This window comes from Cherax quadricarinatus, chromosome 28 (genome assembly GCF_038502225.1).
Source record: "Cherax quadricarinatus isolate ZL_2023a chromosome 28, ASM3850222v1, whole genome shotgun sequence".
In the NCBI taxonomy this organism is placed as follows: domain Eukaryota; kingdom Metazoa; phylum Arthropoda; class Malacostraca; order Decapoda; family Parastacidae; genus Cherax; species Cherax quadricarinatus.
In genome coordinates, this window is record NC_091319.1 from 473,286 (window position 1) to 490,784 (window position 17,499).

General features: G+C 39.0%; 1 protein-coding gene across 11 annotated transcripts in view; it reads right to left on the minus strand.

Annotated features, from left to right (window-relative positions):
• Ack-like (activated Cdc42 kinase-like) overlaps nucleotides 1-17,499 on the minus strand; it is a 276,769-nt gene that overhangs the window by 30,726 nt on the left and 228,544 nt on the right. For all 11 annotated transcript variants that reach the window (XR_008407684.2, XM_053782702.2, XM_053782704.2 and 8 more), the window contains 3 exons: nucleotides 8,320-8,466; nucleotides 4,664-4,909; nucleotides 3,253-3,443 (listed from right to left, as the gene is read on the minus strand). Coding sequence is in view for 10 of the 11 variants with exons in the window: in XM_053782702.2 (XP_053638677.1) it covers nucleotides 3,253-3,443; nucleotides 4,664-4,909; nucleotides 8,320-8,466 (584 nt within the window). In the remaining variant the exon portion in view is untranslated. The remainder of the gene's footprint in view (nucleotides 1-3,252; nucleotides 3,444-4,663; nucleotides 4,910-8,319; nucleotides 8,467-17,499) is intronic.

Sequence of the window (17,499 nt, forward strand, 5' to 3'; positions counted from 1 at the left end):
CTGTTTCTGCAGTGTACTAGCCCTTAAAATGAAAAAAATAGAGGTATGGATGTGTATGGGAAAAAGATGGAATTGGGGTACTTTAAGCACTAATGATATTACAATTATGATGCTATGGATTTTTAAAATAACAGTTATCAAGGGATAAAAGTAAAACTCAAGTCAATATTAAGCAAGGCAATGGAAAAGAAATCCATTCAGAAACACTGAGCAATGATGATAACCCAAAAAATAATGGAAAGGTATAGATGAGTAGAAAGAAGATACTGAAGAACAGCTTTCTTAGCATGTATTATCCAAATAGTCATAGAGATAGAAACATGGTTTCATGTGCATAAAGTGACAATGTTGTTGCAGTCACTGAGACGTACATAGTTTAATTTGAAGAGTTGGGATGTGTTTGCCAAGTGCCACATTTGGGGCTTTAAGTTATTCTATGTTGATAAAAATAATGGGAAAAAAGAGGAAAGAGGTAATGCTATATGGCTGAGAAAAATTGAAATGGTGCATAAAAACAAATACAATGGCTGAAGGAACAGACATCTGTCTGGGTAGAATTCTAGGATATAAAAGTTCATTAAAGGTGTGTTATACTGACCCCCAAACTTAAAAAGCCTCCGAGGTTAGACTATACTGCTCTGGGGGACAAAATTATTAAGCTTTCAAGGTACAAAAATGTAGTAATCTTGGGAGATTTTAATTTCAGCCAAGTGGACTGGAAATCTAGAGGTCAATGACTTCCTAGAGGTTATCTAGGACTGCTTTTTTAATACAGTTTGTGATAGAACCAACTAGCAGTAATAATCTATTTAACCTGTGTAGTTCTGACAGAAAAGGAGACTCATAAATAATCTTGAGGTCACTGAAGAGCTTGGGACGAGTAATCATAAACCTATAATTTTTAATATTATTACAGTAGACCATCATTTAGCACGAGTTTATTTGGCATGATTTGGGTATAGCACAATTGAAGAATTGCGGCACAATTTTATGTAACACGTCGGAAAATTAATTTAACATGGTTCAGTTTACGGGAAGGGAAAAAAAACTTCCATTTTCCTCAAGCGACCGCCTTGTTGTGGATCAGCAGGGGAGACCTCCCGCCATCCCCAGCCACCCCCCAACACCACCCCACCATCCCAGCATTTGTACTTCATGTGTGTCCAGTCCAACTTCTCTGCTACAAGCCTGTGATTGTGAATTGTGTTTTGATCTTTTAATTACTATATCTTGTATCTGCCAAGCAATCATGACACCTAGTAGGCATACCAGTGTTGCTCAGTGGCAAGAAAAGGTTTAAGTATTTAAGTCTTAGAATTAATGAAATAAACAAGGATATTAACCCCTAAACGGTCCAAACGTATATATACATTCTTACTGCTTGTGCCCCAAACGTATATATATGTTTTAATTTTCCTTCCTTCAAATTTGGCACGATTGGCCTGAGATGCCTGGTCAGCATACATATCCCTTATGGGAGCACCAGTTAAATTGAGTGCCAGCTCAAGCAAACAGTGTGGCAAACACCAAGGATTCACTGATGTAATGTCATATTAAGTGATGTTAACCCCAAGTTTAGGGTCTGTCTATCTCTGTATCTGTCTCAATCTGTCTCTGCCTATCTGTCTCCGTCTATCTCTTCTCCTTCCTCCTTCTTCTATACTCCCGTGTATACAAAACAATGCTGGGACCTATAAATACTTGTATATATTTCTAGACAATAGTAAATGACCAAGGCAGGTGTAAATGTCCACCTCTCAATGTGTTTGCGATAATTTGAGTACAATTTCAGTACCTAATATTAGTGCGAGAACAAAAATTGGTTATGAAATGCCAAGAACTACAATAAATTGTCATTATCAGAACGTAAAAATTATATAAAATAATATAGATATGAGAAAAAATGGTATATGGCAACACTTCCTCAAGCGGCAGGAAACGATGTTGCCGTCAGGTGAGCATTAAGTGCCAACTTTGCAGCCTCATATCTCAGTAAGTACTGACCCTAATTTTTTTTATTTTATAACACTTGGAAATTTTTCTCTCTATTTCAATGAAAAAAAAAATTTTTTTTTTTTGTTTTTCAAAATATTCAGGGCACTGGGGGAGAAACGTATATATACGTTTGGACTGTTAAGGGATTAAACAAGACATAACTTGTGGCCATAATGAGGTGTTACTCTGTACACATAAAAAGAGGTAAATGTAAGTTTGTGTGACTGACTGACTTACTGAATGACTGACTGAATGACTGACTTACTGAATGACTGACTGACTTACTGAATGACTGACTTGACTGACTTAACTGACTGACTTACTGAATGACTTGACTGACTGACTGAATGGCTTGACTGAATGACTTGACTGACTTACTGAATGACTTAAAGTCAGACACTCCAGTACAACCATAGACTTCAGCACCAGAACCTCTACCATCCACCTCAGACTAGTAGGGCCACAGCATAACTCTCCACTCTCTTCACAATCATCCACAAACACCAGCACCCACAATTTAAAGTAAGAAATACTATTATTTCTGTTACATCTGTAGTCTTAAGCAGTAAAAACAACATAATACACCACAACAATGAACTACAATTACATATTCACTTTTATTTTTGTAAGATGTGGAGGCCTTAAAAAAGTTGTTTGGCTTTTTTGGGGCTCTCAGGAATGTAACCCTATTTTTCCTACAAGTTCTTCAGTCCATCTAACACGGTTTTACCTAACACTCCATTTTCAGGAACATAACTACCGTGTTAAATGAAGGCCTACTTACATTTTTTTTTTTTTATCACACTGGCCGATTCCCACCAAGGCAGGGTGGCCCGAAAAAGAAAAACTTTCACCATCATTCACTCCATCACTGTCTTGCCAGAAGGGTGCTTTACACTACAGTTTTTAAACTGCAACATTAACACCCCTCCTTCAGAGTGCAGGCACTGTACTTCCCATCTCCAGGACTCCTTACATAGAAGTATAATAATAAGGATAATGTAGGAAAGGTCCCACTTGGCAAACAGAGAATGGTACATCACTGAAAATTTTATATATGTATACAGTACTACATATTTCTAACAAAATACCTAGCGATACGTAACCCCTTCCCTTGTTACTGCTTTATCTTTCAACTTTGTGCAATAATTAGTGCACAATTACCACCCTTATTTAATTTTCTATTTATTTTACATATTTATCCTAGTCTCTGAATATCATCCTGTGCAGTATAATAATGGAAGCATCATTACTAACTTGAAAGAGAAACGTGATCCACCATGTTTAGTCGGGGATGATGGTGTGATGGGAGAATCTGGTGCTCCTTCAGAGTCTGCTGAGCTCTCATGATTGCAGTCCAGTTCTAGCATACTTTTAGAAGCAAGTTCATTGGCCATTGCTATTGCCGAATCCAAAGTACGTTGATCAGCTGCAGAGATAGGTTTCACCTACATCCATATAAAATTTGGTTAGTTGGCAGTGGTAAAAAAAAAAGTAGTAAACTAATTAAAAGTGTTAATACATTTAAAATGAAATATAAAGCTCATGCAAAATTAAAAAACCCTTCATAAGCAGGTCTTCTTTTATGTCAGGATCACTAGGTATGTCACATAATGGCTTCTATTTAAAGATTTAAAAGATATATGTGCACTACACTCATCTACTACACATTTTTTTTTCAGCATGTTAGCAGTTTCTCACAGAGACAGGGTGACCCAAAAAGAAAGAAAAACCCAAAAAGAAAGAAAAAACTTTCATCACCATTGAACACTTTCACCAACATTCATACATAATCACTGTCTTTTTAGAGGCACTCAGATACGACAGTTTAGATGTCACTCCAAACTGCCAATATCTCAAACCCCTCCTTTAAAGTGCAAGCATTATACTTCCCACTTCCAGGACTCGATTCCAACTAACTGGTTTCCTTGAATCCCTTCAAAAATATTACCCTGCTCACACTCCTACAGCTCATCAGGTCCCAAAAATCATTCATCTCCATTCATTCCCATTTAACATGCTCATGCATGCTTGCTGGAAGTCCAAGCCCCCCACCCACAAAACCTCCTTTATCTCCTCCCTCCAACCTTTCCTAGTACAACCCCTACCCCACCTTCCTTTCCCGAGAGATTTGTATGTCTCCAAGCCATTCTTTGTTCTATCCTCTTTAAATGACCAAACCACCTCAATAACCCCTCTTCACTAATACTTTTCGTAACTCCACACCTCCTAATTTCTACACTACAAATTCTTTGCATAATATTTACACCACACACTGCCCTTAGACAGGACATCTCGACTGCCTCCAGCCTCCTCGCTGCAGCATTTACAACCCATGCTTCACACCCACATAAGTGTTGGTACCACTATACTCTCATACATTCCCTTCTTTGCCTCCATGGATATCGCTTTTGTCTTCACGGATACCTTGAAGCACCACTCACCTTTTTTCCTCCATCAATTCTATGGTTAATCTCGTCCTTCATAAACCCATCTGCTGACAAGTCAACTTCCAAATATCTGAACACATTCACTTCTTCCATACTCCCTCCCTCCAATGTGATATCCTCAAATTAGAACTCATATAAGGACAATGATATACAAAGACTGCTGAGCATCCTAGTAGAGAATGATTGATTTCATACTAATGTACACAAAAAATACTAACCATGGCCTGTTTTTTCTTTGAGCTATCCTTGTTGCTGAATTTTGAAGCCATTTCTTTAATTTCATTTTTTACATTATGGCTTTCGTTATCTTCAAGTAAAGCCTGTGACTGATGAGTAGGGGTCAGAGGAGGGAGAGAACATGGGGGTTCCAGAGAAGATGGACCGGATGAAGCAGAGCCACCCAAAGCCTTGAAAACCTCATCCATCAAACTTGGGCCCAGGTCAAAAGAACTACTCCGGAAAGGCTACCAGAGAAAAAAAAAATATGATGAGTAATGAAACAGTATCATATTTCAACATTCTGATAATTTCTTAGATTCATCATGAAAATGTTCACACTTTCTTTGTCACTTTGGTCAATTTCCTTCAGGTTTTTATAATCTTTCTGCACTGTACAGTATGTATTAGAGAATAGTAGTACTGGCAATCTGTATGGGTGTGAATTAGTTTCTGAATGTTGCAGCAAGGAGCTTGGAGAAAGTGGAAATGTGTGGTGTAAATATTAAACAATAAAAAAACTAGAAGACAATGTGGTGATATGAAAGGTATAATTTTAAGAATGATGATGGCTTGTTCAGACAGTTTGATCATGTATAGGAAATACATCCAAACTGATTTAAGTGTGTATATCTGTAATGGATGGAAGGTAAAAGAATATATAGAAAAAAAAATGAGCATGTTTCTTCGAAGTGGAGACAAGTAATGTATGCTATGGGATTTTGTGTGCTATTGGAGTATGAGAGAAGCAATATCTATGAAAAAATTTAGGTAAATCAGTTAGCTGCACTTCAAGAGTTAAAGAGGTGGCAAGCACAGTATTGCTCTCTGAAAATCAAAGGCATCTGTATCTGATGAAATATCACTGGTGATACTGGGAAAAGGAGCTAAAACATTGTGTATGCCAAACCTGCAGGTCACAAAAAAAAAAAATCATTAGTGATAGGTGAATTACCATATGACTGGAAAGTGGGAAATGCAATGCCAATACATATTCACAAATGGAGACAAACACAGAACACTGAATTGTAGAGGTGTTGATAACAAGTGTACCAAACCAGTTAAGAGAACATAGCTATAATTAAGATTTTAGTTCATTAGTAAATATTCTATGGGACATTATTTAAATTTTTTAAATTATTGGTCCTTCTCACAATTTTTTTTTACCTGTACCATGAGTAAGCATCTATAACTTTATTCATATTATTTTATTAAAAAGTGTTAAACTATTTTTTAATGAGTACTTTTTTTCTCAGATTTGAGGAAGCTTGTACAGAATAGCAAATAATTCTAAATTAGATTATCTGTGCAATGTAGTATTCTATTTCCATACTTTTTTGAACTTGGTGTTACTGAACAAAATATAGCAACAGTGCACTCACACCTACTCACAAAGGGTACAAACTGTTTCAAAATAAACACATACAGTGAAACCTCGGTTTTTGTATGCCCTGGTGTTCGTAGGATTTGGTTTTCGATGACTTTTTCATCAAAATTTTGTCTCAGTTTTCATACATCCGCTTGGTTTTTATAGAGTTGACAATGGTCTGCCATACCAAATGCGTCCGCCTGCCCACACCTACACAAAGCATCCCACGTGTTCTGACTCAGTCTTGCTTTGTTTCTCTTTGAGTGAACATTACCCCACGCGTTCATCTGAAACATTTCTTAATAATCCATTGTTTTTTCTGTTTGTTTATTGAGTGCCACTGCTAAATAAGCCACCATGGGGCCAAAGAAAGTTCCGAGTGCCAGCCCTTTGATAAAGAAGGTGAGAAACACGATAGAATTCAAGAAAGAACCCGTAGCAAAGTATGAAAGTGGCATACACGTGTCCGCCGATCTCGCCAGGATGTACAGGAAGTCCGCATCAATGTCCAATGACAATGCCTTGTCCCATATTTTGCAAATCTTAAAGAGACACCAGAAACAGACCTCTCTGGGTAGATTTTTTGTGAGAAAGGGATACAGTGATTCTCAAACTGGTCCTAGTGCCAGTAAAAGACAAAGAAGGGAAGTAACCCTGGATAGGGCCTAAATACCTGAAGTCCTTATTGAGGGGGATTCCTCTTCCAAACAATAACCTCTCCTCCTCCCTCTCCCCTCCTCACCATCTTCCATATACCAACAAGAGTCTTCAATATAGGTAAAAGTGATGTTAAATGTTCATTTATCCATTTCATTAGTCATTGATATTTCTTTCTCATTGTTTTCTGTACGTAAAACTATAGTTATTCTCTATAAAATGCATTTTTTGTTAATATTTTTTGGGTGTCTGGAATGGATTAATTGGATTTACATTATTTCTTAAGGGAAATATTGCTTCAGTTTTTATACAATTCGGTTTTCGTCAGACTTTCTGAAACGAATTAATCACGAAAACCGAGGTTCCACTACACAGTGGACCCTCGCCTAACGAACGCATTGCATAACGTTAAATCTGCCTAACAAAGTGTTTGAGCCTAAAAATTTTGCCCCGCCTAACAATAAAAAACTCGCCCAATGTGATTTGTCTGGGACCTGTCCACGTGTGGCCTGAGTGCGCCTCAGCTGCCCCGCGGGTGCCAGTGTTTACAAGCCAGCCAGTGCAGTCGTATTTATGCATACATTCAGTACATTTCACATTATCCCAGTGTTTTTAGTGCTTGTAACTGCAAAATAAGTCACCACGGGCCCCAAGAAAGCTTCTAGTGCCAACCCTGTGGTAAAAGGAGTGAAAATTAGTACAGAAATGAAGAAAGAGATAACTGCAAAGTACGAAATTGAAGTGCGTGTCTCGGAGCTGGCCAGGTTGTATACCAAACCCCAATCAACCATCGCTACTATCTTGGCCAACAAAACGGCAATCAAGGAAGCTGTTCTTGCAAAAGGTGCCAAAACTGAGGAAATTAAGGAAATGTATACAATGTGGTCAAATGTGCAAACCTTTATGGAGGAAAATCACCCTGACACAGGTATTGCAAGCCGTGCTGGTGACTTTTACGATGACAATGTTGTGAGCCACTTAAGGAAAATCTTAAAGGAACGCGAGGTACAGAGCTCTATGGACAGATTTTTGGTGCAACAGAGGTCCAGTGACTCTCAAGTTGTCCCCAGTGGCATTAAAAGAAGAAAGGAAGTAACCCTGGAAAAGGACTTGCTACCTCAAGTCCTCATGGAAGGGGATTCCCCTTCCAAACAATAACAACTTCCACCATCTCCCCTCCTCCCATCCCATCAATCATCACCAGATCTTCAATTAAGGTAAGTGCCATGTATTCTTCATTTAGTACAGTAGTAACTGTGCATGTCTTCTTCTTTTTGGGTGTATAAAAATGTATATTTCATGTGGGAAAAATTTTTTTCATACTTTGGGGTGTCTGGAATGGATTAATTTGATTTCCATTATTTCTTAAGGGAAAAATTAATTCAGCCAACGATGACCTCTCAGGAACGGATTAATATTGTTAGGCGAGGGTCCACTGTACTTGAAAGAGACTACCCTAACAGGAACATGCTACCTTCAGTACAAGGAGCAATATAACATTATTCATTTGCTATATAAATCAGATGTTCACTACTGATTTTTTCCCTAATGACTACCTTGATGAATTTTTTCATTAAACTAACATCATACAGTACTGAAAAATATTTTTATGTAAATCTATATTAACTTCACCTTGGGTAAAGGTTCCTCTTCATCTGAAATTTCATGATATTCATGATCTGCTTGGCGGGACTGTGTGGGACTGTCTGGCTGATCTTCACTGGCTGTGTCAGACCAGTTGTGCTCTGCTGCTGGCCCAGATTGACCTTTGTCTCCAACCTGTAATACACAAAAAATGGCTTATAAGGATAGTATTATTGCTTCTCTTATCTTAACGAGCTCTTCTCCTCACTATTTTTACAAATATCCTAATGTTAAAATGCCTAAATCTTGAAAAGAAAGCAAAAGTGTGACTATTATTTAGTGAAGAAACATTGTTTAACAAAAGAGATTATGATCCTGAATTTTTTTTTTTTTTCAACAAGTCGGCCGTCTCCCACCGAGGCAGGGTGACCCAAAAAAGAAAGAAAATCCCCAAAAAGAAAATACTTTCATCATCATTCAACACTTTCACCACACTCGCACATTATCACTGTTTTTGCAGAGGTGCTCAGAATACAACAGTCTAGAAGCATACACATATAAAGATACACAACATATCCCTCCAAACTGCCAATATCCCAAACCCCTCCTTTAAAGTGCAGGCATTGTACTTCCCATTTCCAGGACTCAAGTCCGACTATATGAAAATAACCAGTTTCCCTGAATCCCTTCACTAAATATTACCCTGCTCACACTCCAACAGATCGTCAGGTCCCAAGTACCATTCGTCTCCATTCACTCCTATCTAACACGCTCACGCACGCTTGCTGGAAGTCCAAGCCCCTTACCCACAAAACCTCCTTTACCCCCTCTCTCCAACCCTTTCGAGGACGACCCCTACCCCGCCTTCCTTCCCCTATAGATTTATATGCTTTCCATGTCATTCTACTTTGATCCATTCTCTCTAAATGACCAAACCACCTCAACAACCCCTCTTCTGCCCTCTGACTAATACTTTTATTAACTCCACACCTTCTCCTAATTTCCACACTCCGAATTTTCTGCATAATATTTACACTACACATTGCCCTTAAACAGGACATCTCCACTGCCTCCAACCGTCTCCTCGCTGCTGCATTTACCACCCAAGCTTCACACCCATATAAGAGTGTTGGTACTACTATACTTTCATACATTCCCTTCTTTGCCTCCATAGATAACGTTTTTTGACTCCACATATACCTCAACGCACCACTCACCTTTTTTCCCTCATCAATTCTATGATTAACCTCATCCTTCATAAATCCATCCGCCGACACGTCAACTCCCAAGTATCTGAAAACATTCACTTCTTCCATACTCCTCCTCCCCAATTTGATATCCAATTTTTCTTTATCTAAATCATTTGACACCCTCATCACCTTACTCTTTTCTATGTTCACTTTCAACTTTCTACCTTTACACACATTCCCAAACTCATCCACTAACCTTTGCAATTTTTCTTCAGAATCTCCCATAAGCACAGTATCATCAGCAAAAAGTAACTGTGTCAATTCCCATTATGAATTTGATTCCCCATAATTTAATCCCACCCCTCTCCCAAACACCCTAGCATTTACTTCCTTTACAACCCCATCTATAAATATATTAAACAACCATGGTGACATTACACATCCCTGTCTAAGACCTACTTTTACCGGGAAGTAGTCTCCCTCTCTTCTACACACCCTAACCTGAGCCTCACTATCCTCATAAAAACTCTTTACAGCATTTAATAACTTACCACCTATTCCATATACTTGCAACATCTGCCACATTGCTCCTCTATCCACTCTATCATATGCCTTTTCTAAATCCATAAATGCAATAAAAACTTCCCTACCTTTATCTAAATACTGTTCACATATATGCTTCAATGTAAACACTTGATCTACACATCCCCTACCCACTCTGAAGCCTCCCTGCTCATCCGCAATCCTACATTCTGTCTTACCTCCAATTCTTTCAATTATAACCCTACCGTATACTTTTCCTGGTATACTCAGTAAACTTATTCCTCTATAATTTTTACAATCTCTTTTGTCCCCTTTCCCTTTATATAAAGGGACTATACATGCTCTCTGCCAATCCCTAGGTACCTTCCCCTCTTTCATACATTTATTAAACAAAAGTACCAACCACTCCAACACTATATCCCCCCCCTGCTTTTAACATTTCTGTCACGATCCCATCAGTTCCAGCTGCTTTACCCCCTTTCATTCTACGTAATGCCTCACGTACCTCCACCACACTTACATTCTGCTCTTCTTCACTCCTAAAAGATGGTATACTTCCCTGGCCAGTGCATGAAATTACCGCCTCCCTTTCTTCCTCAACATTTAAAAGTTCCTCAAAATATTCTCGCCATCTACCTAATACCTCCCTCTCCCCATCTACTAACTCCCCTACTCTGTTTTTAACTGACAAATCCATACTTTCCCTAGGCTTTCTTAACTTGTTTAACTCACTCCAAAATTTTTTCTTATTTTCATTAAAATTTCTTGACAGTGCCTCTCCCACTCTTTCATCTGCTCTCCTTTTGCACTCTCTCACCACTCTCTTCACCTTTCTTTTACTCTCCATATACTCTGCTCTTCTTATAACACTTCTGCTTTGTAAAAACCTCTCGTAAGCTACCTTTTTCTCATTTATCACACCCTTTACTTCATCATTCCACCAATCACTCCTCTTTCCTCCTGCCCCCACCCTCCTATAACCACAAACTTCTGCCCCACATTCTAATACTGCATTTTTAAAACTATTCCAACCCTCTTCAACCCCCCCACTACTCATCTTTGCACTAGCCCACCTTTCTGCCAATAGTCGCTTATATCTCGCCCGAACTTCCTCCTCTCTTAGTTTATACACTTTCACCTCCCTCTTACTTGTTGTTGCCACCTTCCTCTTTTCCCATCTACCTCTTACTCTAACTGTAGCTACAACTAAATAATAATCCGATATATCAGTTGCCCCTCTATAAACATGTACATCCTGGAGCCTACCCATCAACCATTTATTCACCAATACATAATCTAACAAACTACTTTCATTACATGCTACATCATACCTTGTATATTTATTTATCCTCTTTTTCATAAAATATGTATTACTTATTACCAAATTTCTTTCTACACATAGCTCAATTAAAGGCTCCCCATCTACATTTACCCCTGGCACCCCAAATTTACCTACTACTCCCTCCATAACATTTTTACCCACTTTAGCATTGAAATCCCCAACCACCATTACTCTCACACTTGATTCAAAACTCCCCACGCATTCACTCAACATTTCCCAGAATCTCTCTCTCTCCTCTACACTTCTCTCTTCTCCAGGTGCATACACGCTTACTATAACCCACTTTTCACATCCAATCTTTATTTTACTCCACATAATCCTTGAATTTATACATTTGTAGTCCCTCTTTTCCTGCCATAGCTTATCCTTCAACATTATTGCTACTACTCCTTTAGCTCTAACTCTATTTGAAACCCCTGACCTAATCCCATTTATTCCTCTCCATTGAAACTCTCCCACCCCCTTCAGCTTTGTTTCACTTAAAGCCAGGACATCCAGTTTCTTCTCATTCATAACATCCACAATCATCTCTTTCTTATCATTTGCACAACATCCACGCACATTCAGACTTCCCACTTTGACAATTTCCTTCTTATTCTTTTTAGTAATCTTTACAGGAAAAGGGGTTACTAGCCCATTGTTCCCGGCATTTTAGTTGACTTTTACAACATGCATGGCTTACGGAGGAAAGATTCTTATTCCACTTCCCCATGGATATAAAAGGAAAAGTAATAAGACCAAGAACTATTAAGATAAAATCTAAGAAAACTCAGATGAGTGAGTTTTACACTCACTTGGCAGGACGGTAGTACCTCCCTGAGTGGTTGCTGTCTACCAACCTACTACTACTAAAATCTTGAAAATCCATACTTAAAATGAAATTACTTTAAATACAATGAATAACACATGGGAACATTAGGGATACCTGTACATTCCAAACATCTCAATGAGAGCACAATCATAATTTTGAATTTCATTTTTCTCTCCAAACTTTATCAAACACATTGAAAGCATCAGACTATAACAAAGTACACCAAGATAAATGCATGTGATAATGTCATAACCAAGAAGAAAAAAATGTGAGAATCAGTGTCCAAGTGGTTGGATAAGAATGGTGGCTCGTGTGAGCACAATCGTAAATTTTTGAAAATCCTCATTTCTTGACAAAATTGTACCAAACAAATAGTAACCCACCATGCTGTATGTAATCTAAGTTAAGAATACATAAAGCACACTGCAATTTAAGAGCACACTCAGACTGTATAAGACTGTTTTAGCATTAGTGAAAATTGCACTCAAAATTTTATAGATGGGAAAAGGACTTGAATTGTGTTCTGTAAATTAAAAAAAAATATGTACTATGCAAAATTTGGGCGATTCCATCTATAGATTCTCAAACTGCCCAGTGGATCATATGGTACCTTCCCTAGCCACTGGATCAAAGGAGATTGTCCCAAGTCTCACACTGTATAAACAGTTTGAGGAAAATATTCAGTGCATTAATTTCAGGAATAAAAAAAAAAAAAATAAGCACAGTGGACCCTTGGGTAACGATGCCATCAGATAGCGATAAAATCAGATTCTGATGCGTTTTTGCATAAAAATATTGGCTCGGCCAATGATGAAAAACTCAGTTAAGGACATTCGTCCCGAATGCGTCCGCACGGCCTGAGCTGCCCGCAGCCGACCGGCCACTATGTACAAGCAGTGTGCCATTGTTTACAAGCCAGGGCAGACGGTTCCATGCATACATGTGATACATTTTGTATTATTCTATTATTTTTAGTGCTTGTAACTGTTAAATAAGCCACCATGGGCCCAAAGAAAGCTTCTAGTGCCAACCCTGTAGTAAAATGGGTTTGAAATACTATCGAACTAAAGAAAGAGATAATTGCACAGTACAAAAGTGGAGTGCGTGCCTCTGAGCTGGCCCAGTTGTATAATAAACCCCAATCAACCATCGCTACTATCTTGGCCAACAGAAAGGGAATCAAGGAAGCTGTTGTTGCGAAAGGTGCAAGTCTTTCTTCTTTCTTTCAACACACCGGCCGTATCCCACCGAGGCGGGGTGGCTCAAAAGGAGAAACAAAAGTTTCTCCTTTTACATTTAGTTATATATACAGGAGAAGGGGTTACTAGCCTCTTGCTCCCAGCATTTAAGTCGTCTCTTACAACACGCATGGCTTACGGAGGAAGAATTCTGTTCCACTTCCCCATGGAGATAAGAGGAAATAAACAAGAACAAGAACTAGAAAGAAAATAGCAGAAAACCCTGAGGGGTGTGTATATATATGCTTGTACACATATGTGTAGTGTGACCTAAGTGTAAGCAGAAGTAGCAAGACGTACCTGTAATCTTGCATATTTATGAGAGACAAAAGACACCAGCAATCCTACCATCATGTAAAACAATTACAGGGAAAGGTGCAAGTATGCATACAAAACAGAGAACACAAATACTCGAAGATGTGGAGAGATTGTTGTTGGTGTGGATCAACGACAAGCAATTATCAGGAGATAGTGTTTCACAGTCAATCATATGTGAAAAGGCAAGGCAGTTGCATGCGGATCTCATTAAGAAAATGCCTGGAACTAGTGCTGATGTTAGTGAATTTAAGGCCAGCAAAGGTTGGATTGAGAGATTTAAAAATCATAGTGGCATACACAGTGTGATAAGGCGTGGTGAGGCTGCAAGTTCTGATCAAAAAGCGGCTGAAAAATACATGCAGGATTTTAAGGGGTACACAGAGGCTGAAAAATTAAAACCCCAACAAGTGTTCAATTGTGATGAAACAAGCCTGTTTTGGAAGAAAATGCCAAACAGGACCTACATTACTCAGGAGGAAAAGGACTTGCTAGTTAAAGTCCTTATGGAAGGGGATTCCCCTTCCAAACAATAATACACCTCCATCATCTCCCCTCCTCCCATTTCATCACTCAAATCTTCAATAAGGTAAGTGTCATTTATTCTTCATGTCTCATTGTTTTCTGTGTAGAAAAATGTATATTTCATGTGAAAAAACAAACACTTTTTTTTAATACTTTTGGGTGTCTGGAACGGATTAATTGAATTTCCATTATTTCTCGTGGGGAAAATTAAATTGGATAACGATAAGAACATAAGAACATAAGAACGAAGGAACACTGCAGCAGGCCTACTGGCCCATGCGAGGCAGGTCCAAGTCTCCTACTGGCTTAAGCCAATGCACCCAACCTAGTCAGGTCAGGTCACATTGACTTAAGGGAGGAACACGGCAACCGACCTGGTAGCACAAGCTATCAGGTCCAACTCACACCTACCCACATCCACTCATGTATTTATCCAACCTATTTTTAAAGCTACACAACGTTCTGGCCTCTATAACTGTACTCGGGAGTTCGTTCCACTCATCCACAACTCTATTACCAAACCAGTACTTTCCTATAGCCTTCCTGAATCAGTATTTTTCCAACTTAAAACCATTGCTGCGAGTCCTGTCTAGGCTAGATATTTTCAGCACACTATTTACATCCCCTTTATTTATTCCTGTCTTCCATTTATACACCTCAATCATATCCCCCCTAATTCTACGTCTTTCTAGAGAGTGCAGATTCAGGGCCCTTAGTCTATCCTCATAGGGAAGGTTTCTGATACATGGGATCAACTTTGTCATCCTCCTTTGTACATTTTCCAGAGAATTTATATCCATTCTGTAATACGGTGACCAAAACTGTGCAGCATAATCTAAATGAGGCCTAACCAAGGATGTATAGAGTTGAAGAACAACCTGAGGACTCCTATTATTTATGCTTCTTGATATGAAGCCAAGGATTCTATTAGCTTTATTGCGAACACTTATACACTGTTGTCTTGGTTTCAGATTACTGCTAACCAGAACTCCTAAATCTTTTTCGCAATCCGTAATATTAAGATCTACATTATTTAGTTTATATGTGGCATGGTTATTGTCCTGTCCAACATTTAGAACTTTGCATTTGTCTATATTAAACTGCATCTGCCACTTCTCTGACCACTGCATCAGTCTATTCAAATCTTCCTGGAGTGCTCGAATGTCCTCGTCAGAATGAATTCGACGGCCTATTTTGGTGTCATCGGCAAACTTGCCGATGTCGCTCTTTATGCCCTCATCTATGTCGTTTATGTAGATTGTGAACAGCAGGGGGCCCAACACTGACCCCTGTGGAACACCGCTCGTGACGCTTCCCCACTCTGATTTCTCCCCATTTATGCAAACTCTCTGCTTCCTATTTGTCAACCATGCCTCTATCCAGGAAAAAATTTCTCCTCCTATTCCATGTGCCTTAATTTTCCTCAATAGTCTCTGATGTGGGACCCTGTCAAAAGCCTTACTGAAGTCCATATACACAATATCATATTCATTATCATGATCTACCTCATCAAATACCTTAGTGAAAAAAGTTAATAAATTCGTAAGGCAGGAACGCCCCTTTGTAAAACCATGCTGAGATTCGTTGATTAATTTATGCTTTTCAAGGTGGCTATGAACTGCCTCGGCAATTATTGATTCCATAAATTTTCCCACTATGGAGGTTAGGCTTATTGGTCTATAGTTCGAAGCTAAGGACCTGTCACCTGTTTTGAAAATAGGTATCACATTTGCCATTTTCCACTTATCTGGCACCATGCCAGTTTGTAGTGATATGTTGAAAAGATTAGCCAAAGGTGTGCTAAGCTCCTCTTTACATTCCTTTAGAACCCTTGCATACAGTTCATCAGGGCCTGGGGATTTGTTAGGTTAAGGACAAGCTCTCTGGAATAGATTAAAATCGTTACCTGAGGGTCCACCGTAAAAGACTTTATTGGATTATTAACCCCAAAGATAAGTACAGCAACTGATTATTATTATATACAGTGGAATCTCTATTTACAAGTGCATCCACGTGCGAGTTTCTTCAGATACGAGCAGTCGCTCAGTCGATTTTTTCTTCCAGACACGAGCAAAATTTCCAGATTGTATATATGTTGGTAGAATTACCAACAATATGTAAAGCAAAAGGACACAAGTGCAACTAACGTGACATTTTATTGTCGCAATGTTTTGCTCTTCAGGATCTTTGTCAAGCCATTACAAACAGTACATGGACACAGAGGGTATATATAGGCATAGAGTGAGGTGCAATACTAGTGGTAGTAGTAGTAATACAATATGGTAGAACAATTAACTTGCACACGAGTAAAAGGATATAAAAGCTATTACTTGGGTAACATATGAATAGATTAGACAAATATTTCTGTTGGAGGCTGGATTAGAGAAGGTTGCCTAAATGCTTAAGATGAGTGGGGCTGATGGTTCCCAGAAAGCAGGAAAAGATGTTTGGCAAGAATTCCGGCTAGTTTGTGTGGTGCACTGCCTATACCTGATGTGATTGGTTTGAGAGGAATATTATGTTTATGGGTCTTGGGTAAACCATACATGTGTGCTGGTTTAGGGTTGCTGGGTAACAAGTACAGAAGTTTCTTCCCTTCTCTAGTGCACTTGAGTATTTGTCTGGTTTTGTATAGAAAATTTCTGGCAAGTGTCTCCCACTGTTGTGTGCTGATGGGTTCATATGTTGACTGATCATTCAAAAGGTCCACCATTTTGGTGTTGTAGTCACTGGTGTTGAGCATGATGACTCCACCTCCTTTGTCGGCGGTGGTGACGATAATGGTTGGGTCATTGGTGAGGTCCTTAAGGGCAATGATATATCGTCTAGGAAGATTAGTAGAAGGTGGTTCACATAAAGCTGCAGTGAGAATGCCCTGTATATAACCCTTCTGGAAATTGCTGTCACTGTGTCTGTGGTTTCTGGTAACCAGGTTGAGTTGATAGTTAGGTTTGTGCATATTAGTGGTAAATTTGAGTCCCAGATTCATTGCTTGTTTCTCATAGTCAGTTAAGGTGCGTGATGATAGGTTGTTTATCAGGGATTCCCATCCCATTTCCTTCCACTGACTATTAGTGCAGAGGTACTGAAGTCTGCGATTGAGTTTGATCTTCTGTTGGAGGCTGGCTGTGGTGACTGTGCTGAGAATATGTTCAGCAGTGTGGTGGTCAATCTGAAGATTGGTCCTCATATGGGGACCATCAGTCCCGCTCATCTTCAGCATTCAGGCAATATTCTCAATCGCATCCGAAACCTCTCCATCCG